This window comes from Corythoichthys intestinalis, chromosome 10, assembly GCF_030265065.1.
Source record: "Corythoichthys intestinalis isolate RoL2023-P3 chromosome 10, ASM3026506v1, whole genome shotgun sequence".
In the NCBI taxonomy this organism is placed as follows: Eukaryota; Metazoa; Chordata; class Actinopteri; order Syngnathiformes; family Syngnathidae; genus Corythoichthys; species Corythoichthys intestinalis.
The window spans coordinates 48,712,109-48,727,500 of NC_080404.1; the positions used below are offsets into that span (position 1 = coordinate 48,712,109).

Below are 15,392 nucleotides of genomic sequence, written 5' to 3' on the forward strand. Positions count from 1 at the left end.
TAGCTTTGACACAGTTGACCACATTAGTCACGTAGCGTATTTAAACCGTCCTTATTTGGTATAACTGCATTTAAGTATTTTCTTAAGGCATTTTTAGTACGTTCTCCCTGTATGCATTCAAACAAAACAAGTTTAGCGCGCACGGTAGTACTTTGGGTGTCAAATTCGACTAATGTAAGACGTTTCGCCGATGTAGCAGATTTTGGCAGCACACCGTCTCTGAACAGATGAGGCTTAGCGGTCTTGTGCTGCCGCCAGGTAAAATGAACAAAATGTTTTGGTTTACTCCTCCTTAAACACTCTGTTTTCTGCATCAATCTTGCGTAGTTTTAAGCACACCATTTGCCGTACCTTTTCGCCTCTTCCTCCAACTTCATTCGGCTCAGTTTTTGGCTGTCACTCCGCGGAGTCTGGAGAGCGAGTGTGAGACGTGCTGTTCCAAAAATAACTTTCAAATGCTTCACTCCCATTGGCTGGCTCACGCGCGTCACCGCTAAGGTTTTTGTTTGTTGCCCAACTCCGCTCTGCAACCCCGTAGAAAAAAAAAGATTTTTGTTGTTGCAACGTGGATTAGTCCGGACAGCTTGAGATCCGGTCCAGACGGCTTGGGGGTCCGGAACCGGACCGAGGTCCGCGGTTCCCTGACCTCTGCTGTAGAAGGTGGGCAACAGGAGGATGCTAGCTAAGCTATCAACTATAATGGACACACCCACCCACATTCTCCAGAGCACTCTGACAGCAATGTGCAAGCTCCTTTAGCCGGAGACTGGTACACTCGATTGGTAAAAGAGGTGCCGCCGCTCATTCCTGCCGGCTGCTGTCAGACTGTTTAACATTCACGTCTGAAAATCTGGACTCAGTACTTACTTTAATCGCTTAAGGAACAAAGACACTTTTTTTTCCCTGTAGGCCTTCCATCTTTCGAAAATGCCTATGTACTGTAAGTATATGTATAATTAGCATTAGCATAGTAAGTAAAGCACTAATAGCTACAGTATATGGATGCCATGCACTGTGTAAAGTTTTAAATTTCCTTTTTTACAATTTTATTTTACAGAGCTCCTAAATGGACATCGACAGAAATAAAATAAATTTAAACGATCTGGTGCGCACTAGAAACTATCTGGTGCGTACCAGAATCTTTCTAGTGCGTTCCGAGAGAATGAAATGGTGATGATGTGCAGGTAATGCTGTAATATCTTTATAGTTGAGTCCAAGATTGAAGTAAAACTCAACTAAATCCTGTATTATTATTTTTAGCACACAGCAACCGCTAGTGTCCAATGCGCGCCTGCAGTTTGTGGCCTATAAAAGGGAACTTTCAGGTGCGAACCAGAGTTTGTGGTGCTTGCGCACCAGATTGTTTCTGGTGTGCACCAGATAGTTTCTAGTGTACACCACATACTATCTGGTGCACACTAGATTGTTTCTAGTGTACACCATAGTTTCTGGTGCGCACCACATTCAATCTGGTGCACACCAGATAGTTTTCTAGGGCACAACAAATACTATCTATCAGTGCACATCAGATGGTTTCTAGTGTGCACCACATACTATCTGGTGCACACCGGATAGTTTCTAGTGCTCACCATAGTTTCTGGTGCACACCACATTCTATCTGGTCCACACCAGATAGTTTCTGGTGCGCACCACATTCTATCTGGTGCACACCAGATAGTTTCTAGTGCGCATCATAGTTTCTAGTGCCCACTACATACTATCTGGTGCACATCAGATTGTTTCTAGTGTGCACCATAGTTTCTGGTGCGCACCACATTCTGTCTGCTGCGCACCAGATAGTTTCTAGTGCGCATCACAGACTATCTGGTGCGCACCAGATAGTTTCTAGTGCGCATCATAGTTTATAGTGCCCACTACATACTATCTGGTGCACATCAGATTGTTTCTAGTGTGCATCATAGTTTCTGGAGCGCACCACATTCTGTCTGGTGCACACCAGATAGTTTCTAGTGCTCACCATAGTTTCTGGTGCACACCACATTCTATCTGGTCCACACCAGATAGTTTCTAGTGCGCATCACAGACTATCTGGTGCGCACCAGATAGTTTCTAGTGCGCATCATAGTTTCTAATGCGCACCACATACTATCTGGTGCACACCAGATAGTTTCTAGTGCTCACCATAGATTCTGGTGCACACCACATTCTATCTGGTCCACGCCAGATAGTTTCTAGTGCGCATCGCAGACTATCTGGTGCACACCAGATAGTTTCTAGTGCACACCACATACTATCTGGTGCACACTATATTGTATCTAGTGCGTACCCTAGTTTCTGTTGCGCACCACATACCATCTGGTGCACACCAGATAGTTTCTAGTGCACACCACATACTTTGTGTTGCACACCAAATTGTTTATAGTGCGCACCATAGTTTCTAGTGCACACCACACTTACTATCTGGTGCGCACCACATACTATCAGGTGCACACCAGATTAAAAAAAAAAAATTTATTTGATTTCTGCCGATGTCCCTTGAGGGGCTCTGTATAATTTTGCTGTCTTTTTATTTGTTTATGTGTTGATCAGGGGTCGCGTTAACCGAATATTTTCTGTCGTTGACCGGTTTTTTAAAACGGTGACGGAAAAAACTGAAGTCCATCCGTCATTTTGACAGGTTGCAATTCACACCCCAGACCAAAGTGAGCATATTAATTAGCTATTGTCTCTCTTGATTAATGACATCGTTGGCCTTACTCGGAAAAATGTCAAGGCAACTGAGTGTTTGCCTGGCACGGCCAGACTGTTCTCCCTGTATTTTTCAAACACTGAGAGAAAAGTCTGGGACACAGAGTGGGTACAAAATCAATCGACAAATCAGATTTGTTTATTTGCGTGACGTGTTCTTCACGAGCAACGTCACTCTTGTGCGCCGAAAGTCGTCTTTACAACAACACGGATGGCGGGAGAGCCGAGAATATGTTCCAATCCGCGGTAAATTCAGTTTTAAATTAGCTAAAACACATCGACACGAGACATTGACAACAGTCTGTCTCGCGCTCGCCTTGTTGAATAAACTCCGTTCTCCTTGTATGTTTACTTCCGCGCGCAAGTCCCTCGTCCTGCCCTCGTCGCTTTGCTAACGGCACGTCTGCCCGTCGCTGATTGGTGCACTCCGCTGTCTGTTTGCCTCTTGTTAAGCTTGTTCGGACAGAATATTAATTAAAAATGAATGAAAACTAAATACTATTGAATATGTCATTATTACCATTTTAAAAATGTAAGTGACGGGTAAAAATAGATTATGACCGGATTTTTATGACACTGTCAGTCAGAATGACAGACAACGAAAAAGTCTAGCGCAACCTCTGGTGTTGATGTTAACTCATAAACTTTACTCTTCATCTCATCTTTCTTTCTGTGAAAGATTTCCATTTTAAAAAAACAACAACCTGCTAACAGCTTGATGTAACATATTCCATTGTGTCCATGTTTGCAGTTACAATGGTCCTAACCTGGTGCTGAAATACGACCAGCAGAGAAGGAGACTTGTCAACATTGCAGTGGACAATCGCAGCTCCCCGTTTTACGCCCTGAGAGACCGCCAAGGCAACGCTATTGGCGTAACAGCGTGTGACATTGACGGAGACGGCCGGGAGGAGATTTACGTACTTAACACCAATAACGCCTTTTCTGGTAACAGTACTTTTAAACAACTGAATAAGAAAAAAACACACCCTTTTAGCCATATTTGTAGTCATGTTACGAAAGTCTTGATTCTTGCTTCACCTTTTTAACAATGCTTCTTTTGTTGCATCTTTCTATTCTACTACTACTGTAAAAAAATCATTTTCAAAGGTTTAAAGACCTGTATTGAGAAACCAATTACATTCTGCAAAATGTCAATACTTCTTCTGAGCTACTGCAGCTCATCCAGACATACCTATTTTATTTCGAAAGATAATTTAAACCACTCACTGCAGCAATTTAAGAGCAACATGAAACAGAAATGCGAAACCTGAAAGGAGCAATTAATTAAATGCATTTCAAAGTGTGCCCAAACCTTTGGTCAACAATTAATTGAGGATAGGTTTTGTGGTACAAATGTCTGCTGAACAGTTATGAGGTTCAGCCACAATGTAACAAATCGTACATTAGCTAGTTGATTCACAACAAAGCTGCAATCAAGCACAAAATTTAACTTTTATGCCTCACAGTCACAGTTCTGAGGTTCAGGGGGTGAACCTTGTTTTTTGCAAGTCCTCCCCATGCTTATGTGGCTTTTCTTGAGTTACTCCAGTTAGAAAATGAAGATTGCTTTACATTTGAATCTGTGTTAGTTAGATTTTCTATTTCAAGTGTAAATAACTAGTTGTAATAGCCATTAGCTCAGTTGTATGTAAATGTACACATAGACTTCATAATGTATTGACATTCCTTATTCACTGTGTCACGCCTTCCCGAAGGGGCCGTCCAACACTTCATTTATTAGCAGTCAGTCACATGCAGCAACCTAACGCTGGATTTAGGTTGAAAAAGTATGACAGATGTACTGCATACAAACAGGGAGGATTGTCTCAGGAGTGATTGTTTCGAGGATTCAAGGTAATTGTTATATTTTTCGTAGCATGCATGCATTTTGAAACGTGAAAAAAAATCAGTGGGAGAAATTAGCCGCTACAGCATTGGAATTATACTTCGCAATACCGGATTGGCCCGAATATAAAACGGCCAATCCGTCTTAAATCCGAAATAAAACGGATTTAATTTCGGATCCTCGCCAATCCGAAATAAGACTAAAAAAGTTGGGGTCGTCTTATATTTGGAGTCTTGACATTATACCCATTCACGAGGCTAGATTGAAGCGAATGCTGAACTTGACTCCTCAGGCCAAAGCGAACCCTTATGGTTAATGCAGTTATTGCAATTTTGTTGTCTTATCACAATAGATTGGTTTATTTACATTTCAAAAACCACAAGCTATTCATTTACGAATGTGAGTGCACTTTAGTTTTCATATTAAAATGTTCTGATATTAAGATTTGAATGAGGCAAAATAACAGGCTTTTTCTCTCAAATATATTGTTATAATCATTTGTTTCAGATGTACTGTAATTATTTTCTGTATAAAAATTAATTTGGTGTTCAAAAAGTCTTTTTTCAAACTTGAGTCTTGAAAAAGAGGGGGTTGTCTTATAATCAGGGCCGTCTTATATTCGGGCCAATACGGTATTTGCGTAAAATAAATGCTACCTGCACGCTTTTAACCAAGAATCGAGACTCTTTTACATCCATATCTAGAAAGAATTCAGGGATTTAAGCATTTATTCACAAGAATTTTTTTAATGGAAAAGCTCTGTAACATATGGCGGCCGCTAATTTCCTTACTGACTAGCCTCATAGTTCGCAATATTTACGTAAAATAAATGCTATCTGTCCATTTTTTGGCTTTTAACCAAGAATCGAGACTGTTTTACGTTCATATCTATAAATAATTCAGGGATTTAAGCATTTATTCACAAGAATTTTCAACGGATAAAGCTCTTTGTTTACGTTGTGTAGTTTTTTGCTTTTAACTAGTGCTGTCAAATTTATCGCGTTAACGGGCGGTATTTATTTATTTTTATTAGTCATGTTAAAATACTTGACGCAATTAACACATGCACGGAATGACCCGTTCATGCGTTGCCTCAAACAGTTTACAATAACGCCGTTTTAGCACACTGCGAGCATAAAGGAGGAGAAATGCGAGAAGAAACACACGTTCATTGGACCACGCCTTTTATTGGCTTAAGGTTTGGCAACTCTTTAACAGCAAATATAAGTATCATGGCGAATGACGTGGGGATGAATGACAGGAGAAGATGTTTTTCTTAACACGCTTAATTGAACACTACGCAGATCATACTGTATACCATATGCAGCCACCACTGACAGTCATAGTTGCCCAAATTCCCATCATGCTTTTGGGCAGAACAGATAAGCCGCTACAGTATCATTTAGTTACAGAACAACAAAAATAACATTCCTATCTCTCACAGGAGACAATCTTTTTCTAAACATGCTTATTGAACACAACGCAGAACATACTGTAGACCATTTGCAGCCACCACTGAAAGTCATGGTTGCCCTACTTCCCATTATGCATTTGGGCGGAACAGCTAAGTCGCTACAGTATCATTTAGTGAAAGCACAACAAAAATATTATTTTTATCTCTCAAAAAATAATGTTCACAAAAAAACAAATAAACAAAAAAAAACGGCGCTCAATGCAAAGAGAACTTGCATTCCCAATCAAAATAGCTATGCAAAATACACATAAAACTTACTCAGACTTTGCCTTGGCTAGATCTCTAATTTAAAACTCGCCATTGACACCTTGTGGTGCATTTCAATCACTACATTACGTAGTTAAAGACACTAGTTTATTTTTTTTGGTTGAAAATTTTACCAATTTTATTAAAACGAAAACATTAAGAAGGGTTTTAATATAAAATTACTATAACTTGTACTCAAATTCATCTTTTAAGAACTACAAGTCTTTCTATCTGTGGATCCCTTTAACAGAAAGAATGTTAATAATGTTAATGCCATGTTGTGAATTTATTGTTATAATAAACAAATACAGTACTTACGTACAGTATGTTGAAGGTTTATGTCCGTCTTGTGTCTTATCTTTCCATTCAAACAATAATTTACAGAAAAATATGGCATATTTTAGAGATGGTTTGAATTGCGATTAATTACGATTAATTAATTTTTAAGCTGTGATTAACTCGATTAAAAATTTTAATTGTTTGACAGCCCTACTTTTAACCAAGGATCGATAAAGAATTCAGAGATTTATGCATTTAGTCTCAAGGATTTTTAACGGAAAAAGCTTTGTCTGTGTTTCCAATCGGTCAGCTTTGACGGAGATAGGCCCCCTTTCAATCGGCCCCATGTCCCGTCAATACATTATGAAGTCTTAATGTACAGAAATTGTCCCATCAATACATTATGAAGTGTATGATGTACATAAAATTGATACACGGGTACTTGCTTTTTATTTTTGAAAAATCCTGCATTTGCACTAAGGTCGCGCAACATACACTGACAAACTGTTCAAGTTCCGGAACGGACGATTTGAGGATCTGCTGAATGACGACATTAATGAACACAGGGATGTGGCCAATCGTATGGCCGGACGTTCAGTGGCCTGTGTGGACAGAAAGGTAAGCACTAAACACACAAACGTGTATATACACACATGTATCGTACATGCAGGTACCCCAACACCCTACCACACACACACATGTGTCGTCTGTGTACATGCATGGTTGCCTCTGTTTGTTTACCAGCAATAATTCATGCCCTGCCTGCGCCGCCCTCCTCAGCTTGTGCTATGACACTTCATTTGGGAGGAATGCTTGGCCATTTTCTTTCCTCTGTCCATCGCCAAGCTGTGTAATTACACAGGCCGGGGCTCGTTTGTTTTATAGAACATTGTATGAGGGGATGAGTGATGACTGCTCTTTGCCCGGTATCATTTTCTCTATTTTTCCATTTCGACCCCTTTTTAATTTCTTTTCCGCCTCCTTTACTTTTCTCTGACGGAGTCTTTCTTTGTCTCTTATCGCACGATGACTTCCAATCTAGGGATAAAGAAGCTAATAGTCAGGACAGGACAGTTGGCTCTGCAATAGTTATTTTTTTTCTTCCAACCCGTAGTCCCATCTCGCTGAGCTCTGATGGGTTGTGCGTCTGCCACCACGATTGGAAAGATATCTACGTATAATGGCGTAATACTTTAAGAGCCAGCCAAAAAGGCGGTTTATGTGTGTGTTCTTCCGTGGCGGTTCCAGGAGGCTGATGGGGGGCTTGTATCCATTAAATTAGATTCAAATGGGCAACAAAAGATGTGGCAATGTTTAGCAGTGCATGAATAGTGCATGAATGTGACTGTTAGGTGCCACTTTACATTGTAGGATTTGTTCAGTACGTAGAAATTGCTTACCAACTAGCACTTCTCAATATTAGCTAGTGATCGATCAATCAGGCCTCTCAAGGTCTCAGATCAGTTGATACATGGGAGACAGTATTGACAACGCTCATTTTGTATGTGAATGAGTCCAAAGTTCAGTTAGGTCCAAAAATCAACTACTCCAGTTCATAGTTCATAATTGAATTTTTAAATTTTTTTAATTTAGGGCTGTCAAAATTATCGCGTTAACGGGCGGTAATTATTTTTTTAAATTAATCACGATAAAATATTTGATGACATTAACGCACATTCCCCGCTCAAACAGATTAAAATGACAGCACAGTGTCATGTCCACTTGTTACTTGTGTTCTTTGGTGTTTTGTCGCCCTCTGCTGGCGCTTGGGTGCGACTGATTTTATGGGTTTAAGCACCATGAGCATTGTGTAATTATTGACATCAATAATGGGGAGCTACTAGTTTGTTTTTTGATTGAAAATTTTACAAAATTTATTAAAACGAAAACATTAACCTAACCTAACCTGACCTTATCAGCCCTATCGGGGCTCATGAGGGGGAATGATAAAGATGGTACCGTCTAACTGTTTGCATTACTCTAACACACTTAATACAATCAATTGGGAAATAGTATCATTTCTCATATGTACTGTAGGACTGTTTGTACTACTCTAACACACCTAATATAAAATAAATAGCACTTACACCATAGTTTAATGAAAAGAAGCAGAATAGATACACAACGGCATCTTATCACAGAAGCCCAACGTGTGCGTCACGAGCAAGATTGACACACCAACTCTCGCAATCAGTTCTCCCGGCCACTCCAGGACAAAGAGCAGGGCGCTCTGTCCTAAAACAAGTAGCATCTCGCCCAGCCAGGATAACATGTTGATAGCGGGCGCTTGGGACGTCAAGACCGGCATCGGTCGCTGTGGCAACCACGTCCCAGCCATGAAGGATGACGCACGAACCTAACTGGCCACAGAGGGACGATCCCAAGACAACACCCAGTCAGACCTTCGACCCGGCCCACTCCACCGCAGCTTTCAAAAAGACTGGACACCGAGATAACAAACTGTCGCTGCTCGGGAACATTTCTATGTAGCCTTGTTTTGGATCCAGCAGGGTCCCTCCGTCGTCTGTTTTTGCCTTGTTTTTGACCATTGTCGACGAATAAATTGTCAACCTGTTTTCGAAGTGAGCCTTCTTCAAACTTTTGGAACATGGAGTCAGTACAAAGGGTTAACATGGGAGTGAACGCGCGGAATATTGGCCCCCACCGGCTGGCTCGCGGGAGCGGTCTCAGCAGAGCACCGTTTCCGTTCGGCTGTTGCCGTTTCCGCGGCTTGGCCGGGGGGTGGGGTGGGGGATTCCTTCAGCATGCATCACAAAAAAAGTCAACAATTAAAAGAAAATAACGACGAGACGCAGTTGTCGTAAAGTCAAAATCGTGTAAGTCGGGTCCGTAGTAACCCGGGGACTACCTGTATCAACTGTTCATGAACTTTAATTCGTTGAGGGGAGTAAATTCCATTCCGTTTAGAAGCCTTGTCATAAAACAATCATAGAATATGCAATTAAAACAAATAAATTCTGTCAATATGGTAGCATAGCTCTATTGAATGTTTTCAAACAGTCTGATCTGGGAGCCGTGCAGGCACAAAAGCTTGCACCCAACATATGCTTTACAAAGCTGCATGTCACACTTATCACACTGGCAATTGCACTGACAGAAATTAGCCTTGGGCAAAGACTTATTGAAAAATCATTGACTTTTAGGTTTGTTAAGTAACTGCCAGTGGCCTTCAGGTCTTTCATTGCAGTTCAGTCTCATTTTTCACGCTGTAAGGCTACGTGTGTGTGTGTGTGTTAGTGAGTGTGAGTACATCTGTGTACATGATAGAATGTAGCTGATGCCGCCCACCTCAGCGGGTGGCAATGTGACACTTGATGACATTTAGAAAAAAAAATCTTTACATCAAGCAGAGCCATTTGCTTTTTGTGTACTGGGCAAATACAGTATAGATTTGACACAAATGGTAAAACTGTGAGTGTGTTTTCTTATATGCATGCATTCTCATTGACTGGAATATGTTTCGGCCTGGTGGGAAAACTCATTGGAATCAAGCGTGTGGTCTATTAGTGTGGTTCCGTTTGTGTCTGCAGGGGCTCTGACTGATAATGGAGTGTGAAATTAATCTCCAAAGGGAGGCGGGGAAGGGGGAGTAAACGCAAGCAAACTTGTAAAAGGGTTTGATTAAAAATGTGCTTTTTTTCTTCTACTGGTTTAGGTTTATAGAAGTATAGAATCAAAACTCGTTTCTTCAGTCACTCTAGCATAGTCGAATAACATTTGCTTTTATGATGCTGTATTCACCAAGACAAGACATTGCTTAACATAAACAGAAAACAAGTGTAAGCTGGAAAGGGATTGGCTAAGCACAGTGCAGTCAGTGCTTAGCCAATCTACTTTAATCAATTTAGACAGAAGTGACTGCAGTTTAGACGGGCGTAAATCACCAATTTCAAGATAATACGATATCGATTGTTTGGATAATAAAACGATATTTACCGATATTACAAAGTCTGTCATGATTTGAGTCCATTCAAAATGATTTAAGGGATTTTGGTCCAATCCAATCATCCAAATGCTCTCTAGCAAACCGCAGACGGGCCTTGAAGTGTACTTTCTTCAGCAGGGGGACACGTCTGGCAGTGCAGGATTTGAGTCCCTGCCGGCGCATTGTGTTACTGATAGTAGCCTTTGTTACTGTGGTCCCGGCTCTCTGTAGGTCATTCACTAGGTCCCCCCGTGTGGTTCTGGGATTTTTGCTCAACGTTCTTGTTATCATTTTGACGCCACGGAGTGAGGAGGGAGTTGAAAATCCGTGTTGCCCAACGACAGCCCCAAAACATCACTGCTCTAGAGGAGATCTGCATGGAGGAATCGGCCCAAATACCAGCAACAGTGTGTGAAAAGCTTGTGAAGAGTTACAGAAAATGTTTGGCCTCCATTATTGCCAACAAAGGGTACATAACAAAGTATTGAGATTAACTTTTGGTATAGACCAAATACTTATTTTCCACCATGATTTGCAAATAAATTAATTAAAAATCAAAAATGTGATTTTATGTTTTTTTTTCCACATTCTGTCTCTCATGGTTGAGGTTTACCCATGTTGACAATTACAGGCCTCTCTAATGTTTTCAAGTGGGAGAACTTGCACAATTAGTGGTTGACTAAATACTTATTTGCCCCACTGTATATTAAAAAGTTACAAATTGCTATTTTAGTCAAGTCAGAGAGGTGGAATGTTTCCCTCTCTTACATTTATCATCAATGAGTTTTTATGTGTAAAACACGTTCAAATTTTCAAGGTTTTATTGCGCTCAAACTATTGTATGAGGTATGAATCCCATGAGGGTCAAAAATTGTAGGCATTCGCCTTTCAACTTTTTCCTTGAAGAATATGAATGAAAATTGTTAAGGTCGAGCGCAAACAGGAAATTGATTTTTGTCAGAGTTGAAGAAATGGCTGTTTTTGAGCAGGATGTTACCACAAAATTGCTTTGTCTTTGTCATTGGTAGGGTGCTGGCAAGAAACTTCAAAGAGACAATAAATTCTTTAGAGCAAACCTTCCTAGACATATGGTCTGGACCCCAAAATTGGTCCTTGGTCTTTTTTTATTGGTTTGTTGATTGGCCAAGTAAAATGCATTCAGCCACAATAATTATCATCAAGCAAGCACATATCACTTTTATAGCATAGTAGTCAGTGGTCAAATACCGCATGTATATTTTTGGTAGCAATCCTTGATGTCCACTCATGAGTTGAACCTACTTAATCAATTTTCCCAAAAGTAAACATGTTGTCATCCTCTAGGGCACAGGACGTTATGCCATCTACATAGCAAACTATGCCAGCGGCACCGTGGGCCCACATGCGCTTATTGAGATGGACGAGGCAGCAAGCGACCTTTCGCAAGGCGTCATCGCCCTCTCTAACGTGGCTGAGCAGGCGGGAGTCAACAAATTCACTGGTGGGTAAATGTGTGTGTGTGCGTGTGTCTGTCTTTTAAGAGCATGCAACACCAAAGCAGTCATACTGTGATTTAGTCAGACTTGTGAATGTTGTACCCATACAGTAAAATATTGGAGCTGGAATAGGTGAGAGAGTTGAACGTGTGCCAGGTAGGAGCGCGTAAAACCAAAATCCAAAAAACATGATGCTGTTATTAATTGTAGTGGAGTAGGAGATTGGCAGTCGTTTTTGTCAGCTGTTTACGCCAGTCAATGTCACGACAGGCAAACGACATCTATCATTACAGCTGGCATCTTAGCAATTCCTTCCACTGTGTAGTTTATGTCTGAACCACTTTAGCTAGTCCAATTACAAACAGTTAGTCGTATAAAACATGTCAGCTGGGACAACAGGAAAGATCATACAGGACAGTATACTACGTACAGTATATACTATAGGGCTGGGACGATATGCTTTTGTCACGATGAAATCGGTATCTCGATACATGTGTGGCGATACAATATGTATTGCGATACTTCAACTACGGCATCCTATGACCTTTAAAATTTTTTTTAGAAAAACAAAAAAAATATAACTTTTTTTGTATATATATATTTGTTTTAGACAAGTGCCGTTTAGCGGTTTCAAGGCAGACCGTGGTATAAAAACGTCAGGGTTTCAAAACCGCATTTTCTGTCATACGGTCCCTAAGCAGGGATTCCCCTACATTCAACAGATTGTGGCTCTAATAAACCACAGTTGTTCTCTTGTACTAAAATATGTTGTTAGAAACACATAAAATGTTAAATCAATGGCAATATTTTATAATATTTATTTAGTCCATATTTTGACCGTTAGTTGGCGCCATGGTTTGCGGGCTTGCAGTGATGACGTCATTGGTATCTTTCCAAATGTGTAGCGTGTTCAACAATTGCTTATTGCTGCCTAAACTCGCGAAGTAAAATGCCATGATGTGCTGCTTTTGGTTGCAATTTCCAGTCAAATGGAAACAAGGGGAGTGGAATGAGTGGTCAAGGTGGAATTATTATTTTTAGTGAATAAATGTGCATAAGTGGAAGCTTATCCCCCTTTTTGGTCCCTGCCCACCACGCATTACAACTGGCGCCCGAACATTTTTCCTGGATCCTCAGTCAAGTAAGGGATCCGTCTATTTTCTGCATCCGACGGTCCCACCGTGTCTGCAATATTGGTTTTGGATCTGTCCATTTTTTTGATTCGTCGGTCCCAAACAGCAGCTTTTCGGATCAGTCTATTTTGTGGAATCGACGGCCGGACGCGGCTGCGACATTGCCATGGGATCGGTCTAATTCCTGGATCTTCGAGTGAGTAAAAAATGCGGATTTGGATTGCTATTGCTATCTTTTATGTTGACTATTCTTTGTGGGAGTTTTCCCCAAATCATACTAAACAATTAAAGCACTATGGCACGCTACAGTGACGACAGTGACTCCGACTTGGACCTCACAACAATGTTGGGAGTCCGTCTGGGAACGCGTGTTTGCGTACTGCTGAGCTCCCGAGTGAAGAGTGGTCAAGGTGGAAATATTATTTTTCGTGAATAAATGTGCATAGTGGAAGCTTCTCCCCTTTTTGGTACTTTTATACACATATCCTAGCTTCCACGCGTTACAATGTACAAGACATGGATTACACAAGGTGTGCTCTTTAGCCTGTACTGTATGTAAAGCACACGACAGCTCTGGATGCTAACAATCTACATAATTATATTGGGATAAGTTTGAAAACGCAATATGCTTACCTTGAATATCTGCTAATAAAACCGGAGTTCCCAACAGCATACACTCTCGCTCCCAACCGGAGTTCCCAACAGCATACGCTCTCTCGCTCTGTTGTCATTGAGACTTTTGCCCAACTTTTGTCTTCTCAGGTATTTGCTGCACACATTTTTCCTTGAAGCTCGTCTTGTGAACGACCGACAGTGCTGTCCTGCTCCTCAGTTTTCAGATCTGGTTCAAATAGGAAGGGTAGAACCGACGACATGTTGGGAAAGCTAACGAGTGACATGCTGGAATTTCGGCAACGGGCCCGGTGACGTCACGCACCGTGACGTAACAATAATTGCGTCCTATCACTTAAAATAAACTTTATTAAAACAAAAACATTAAGAGGGGTTTTAATATCAAATTATTATAACTCATACTAACATTTATCTTTTAAGAATTACTTGTCTTAAAAATAGAGGATCCTTTAAGGTTATCATGCTGTCAGAATATCATACCGGCAGACGCCTAATTTTTAAAAATTAGTTATTAGTTATTTCCTTTTTAAATGAAAGTGCATAACCTTGAAACAATTTCATTACACCGAAACCTCTAAACTCACTCCTCCGTCTTCTGAACAAACAGTTTATATCTGTCTGGACCAAAAAAAAAAACGTGTGATGGATACTTGCTTTGTTGCAAAGACAGCACAATAAATGACAACGTGGACCATTTTGGTCGTGATTTCTGTCTTTGATAAGTGGCACCCTCGGGAGTTAAACCACGGTTCATTGTCGGCCGTCATTGAAAAGTCCTTAAAATTCATCCGAGTAGGTTTTTAGGGATGGTGTGTTGACAAATCAATCTTCATCACATTCATCTTTACAAGCAGGATGTCATCAGAGGCGGGCCGGAGGAGCTGCGCCAAAAGAGTTGTGAATGATATACAGTACACAAGATGGCTTTTTCATCACATCGCAGTTTTCAAGAGGGGACAGTCAGGGAAGTTGTGTATCAAAGTGGCACGGCAGTCACCTCACTAATGTCATATGGAAATACTGCTCTGCTCTTGAATGAGTCTTGAAGCGGCAAACTACAGTCAGCATGTTTGAGTTCATCAGCGTTTAAGAGCTGCTGTTGCTTATTTTGTCTTCATCTCTTATAATTACTAGGAGGCCGAGGTGTGGTCGTGGGGCCCATTGTGAGCCAGAGCTACTCTGACGTCTTTTGTGACAACGAGTACGGACCCAACTTCCTGTTCCGAAACAACGGAGATGGAACTTTTACTGATGTGGCGCAGCAGGCTGGTAAGAATAAAGTTACGGTTTAAAGATCTGGAGACTAGGAATAATAACTTGCCTGTAAGGATTTTTTTTTTCATCAAATAAATAAATGAAGGTGTCAAAATCCCTTCTACATCTCTTTCTTTAAAAGATCCCAAATGCTATTAATATGCAAATCATCTTAAGTGAACTGATGGCTGTGAGATGTTGCCACGAACATTGAAAAGTAATTTTTTTGTGCACCGTTGGCTTCAGATATCTGTGAGACACTTGTGTGAGTTGTTTGTCCTTTTTTTATATATATACAGTGGTATAAAAAGTATCTGAACCTTTTGGAATTTTTCATACATTTCTGCATAAAATACCATCAATTGTGATCTGATTTTTGTCAAAATCACATAGA

General features: G+C 40.7%; 1 protein-coding gene across 1 annotated transcript in view; it reads left to right on the top strand.

Moving 5' to 3' along the window:
• crtac1b (cartilage acidic protein 1b) overlaps positions 1-15,392 on the top strand; it is an 82,388-nt gene that overhangs the window by 24,158 nt on the left and 42,838 nt on the right. Inside the window, exons 3-6 of the mRNA XM_057849091.1 lie at positions 3,461-3,657; positions 7,039-7,175; positions 11,827-11,983; positions 14,879-15,013. Coding sequence (XP_057705074.1) covers positions 3,461-3,657; positions 7,039-7,175; positions 11,827-11,983; positions 14,879-15,013 — 626 coding nt within the window. The remainder of the gene's footprint in view (positions 1-3,460; positions 3,658-7,038; positions 7,176-11,826; positions 11,984-14,878; positions 15,014-15,392) is intronic.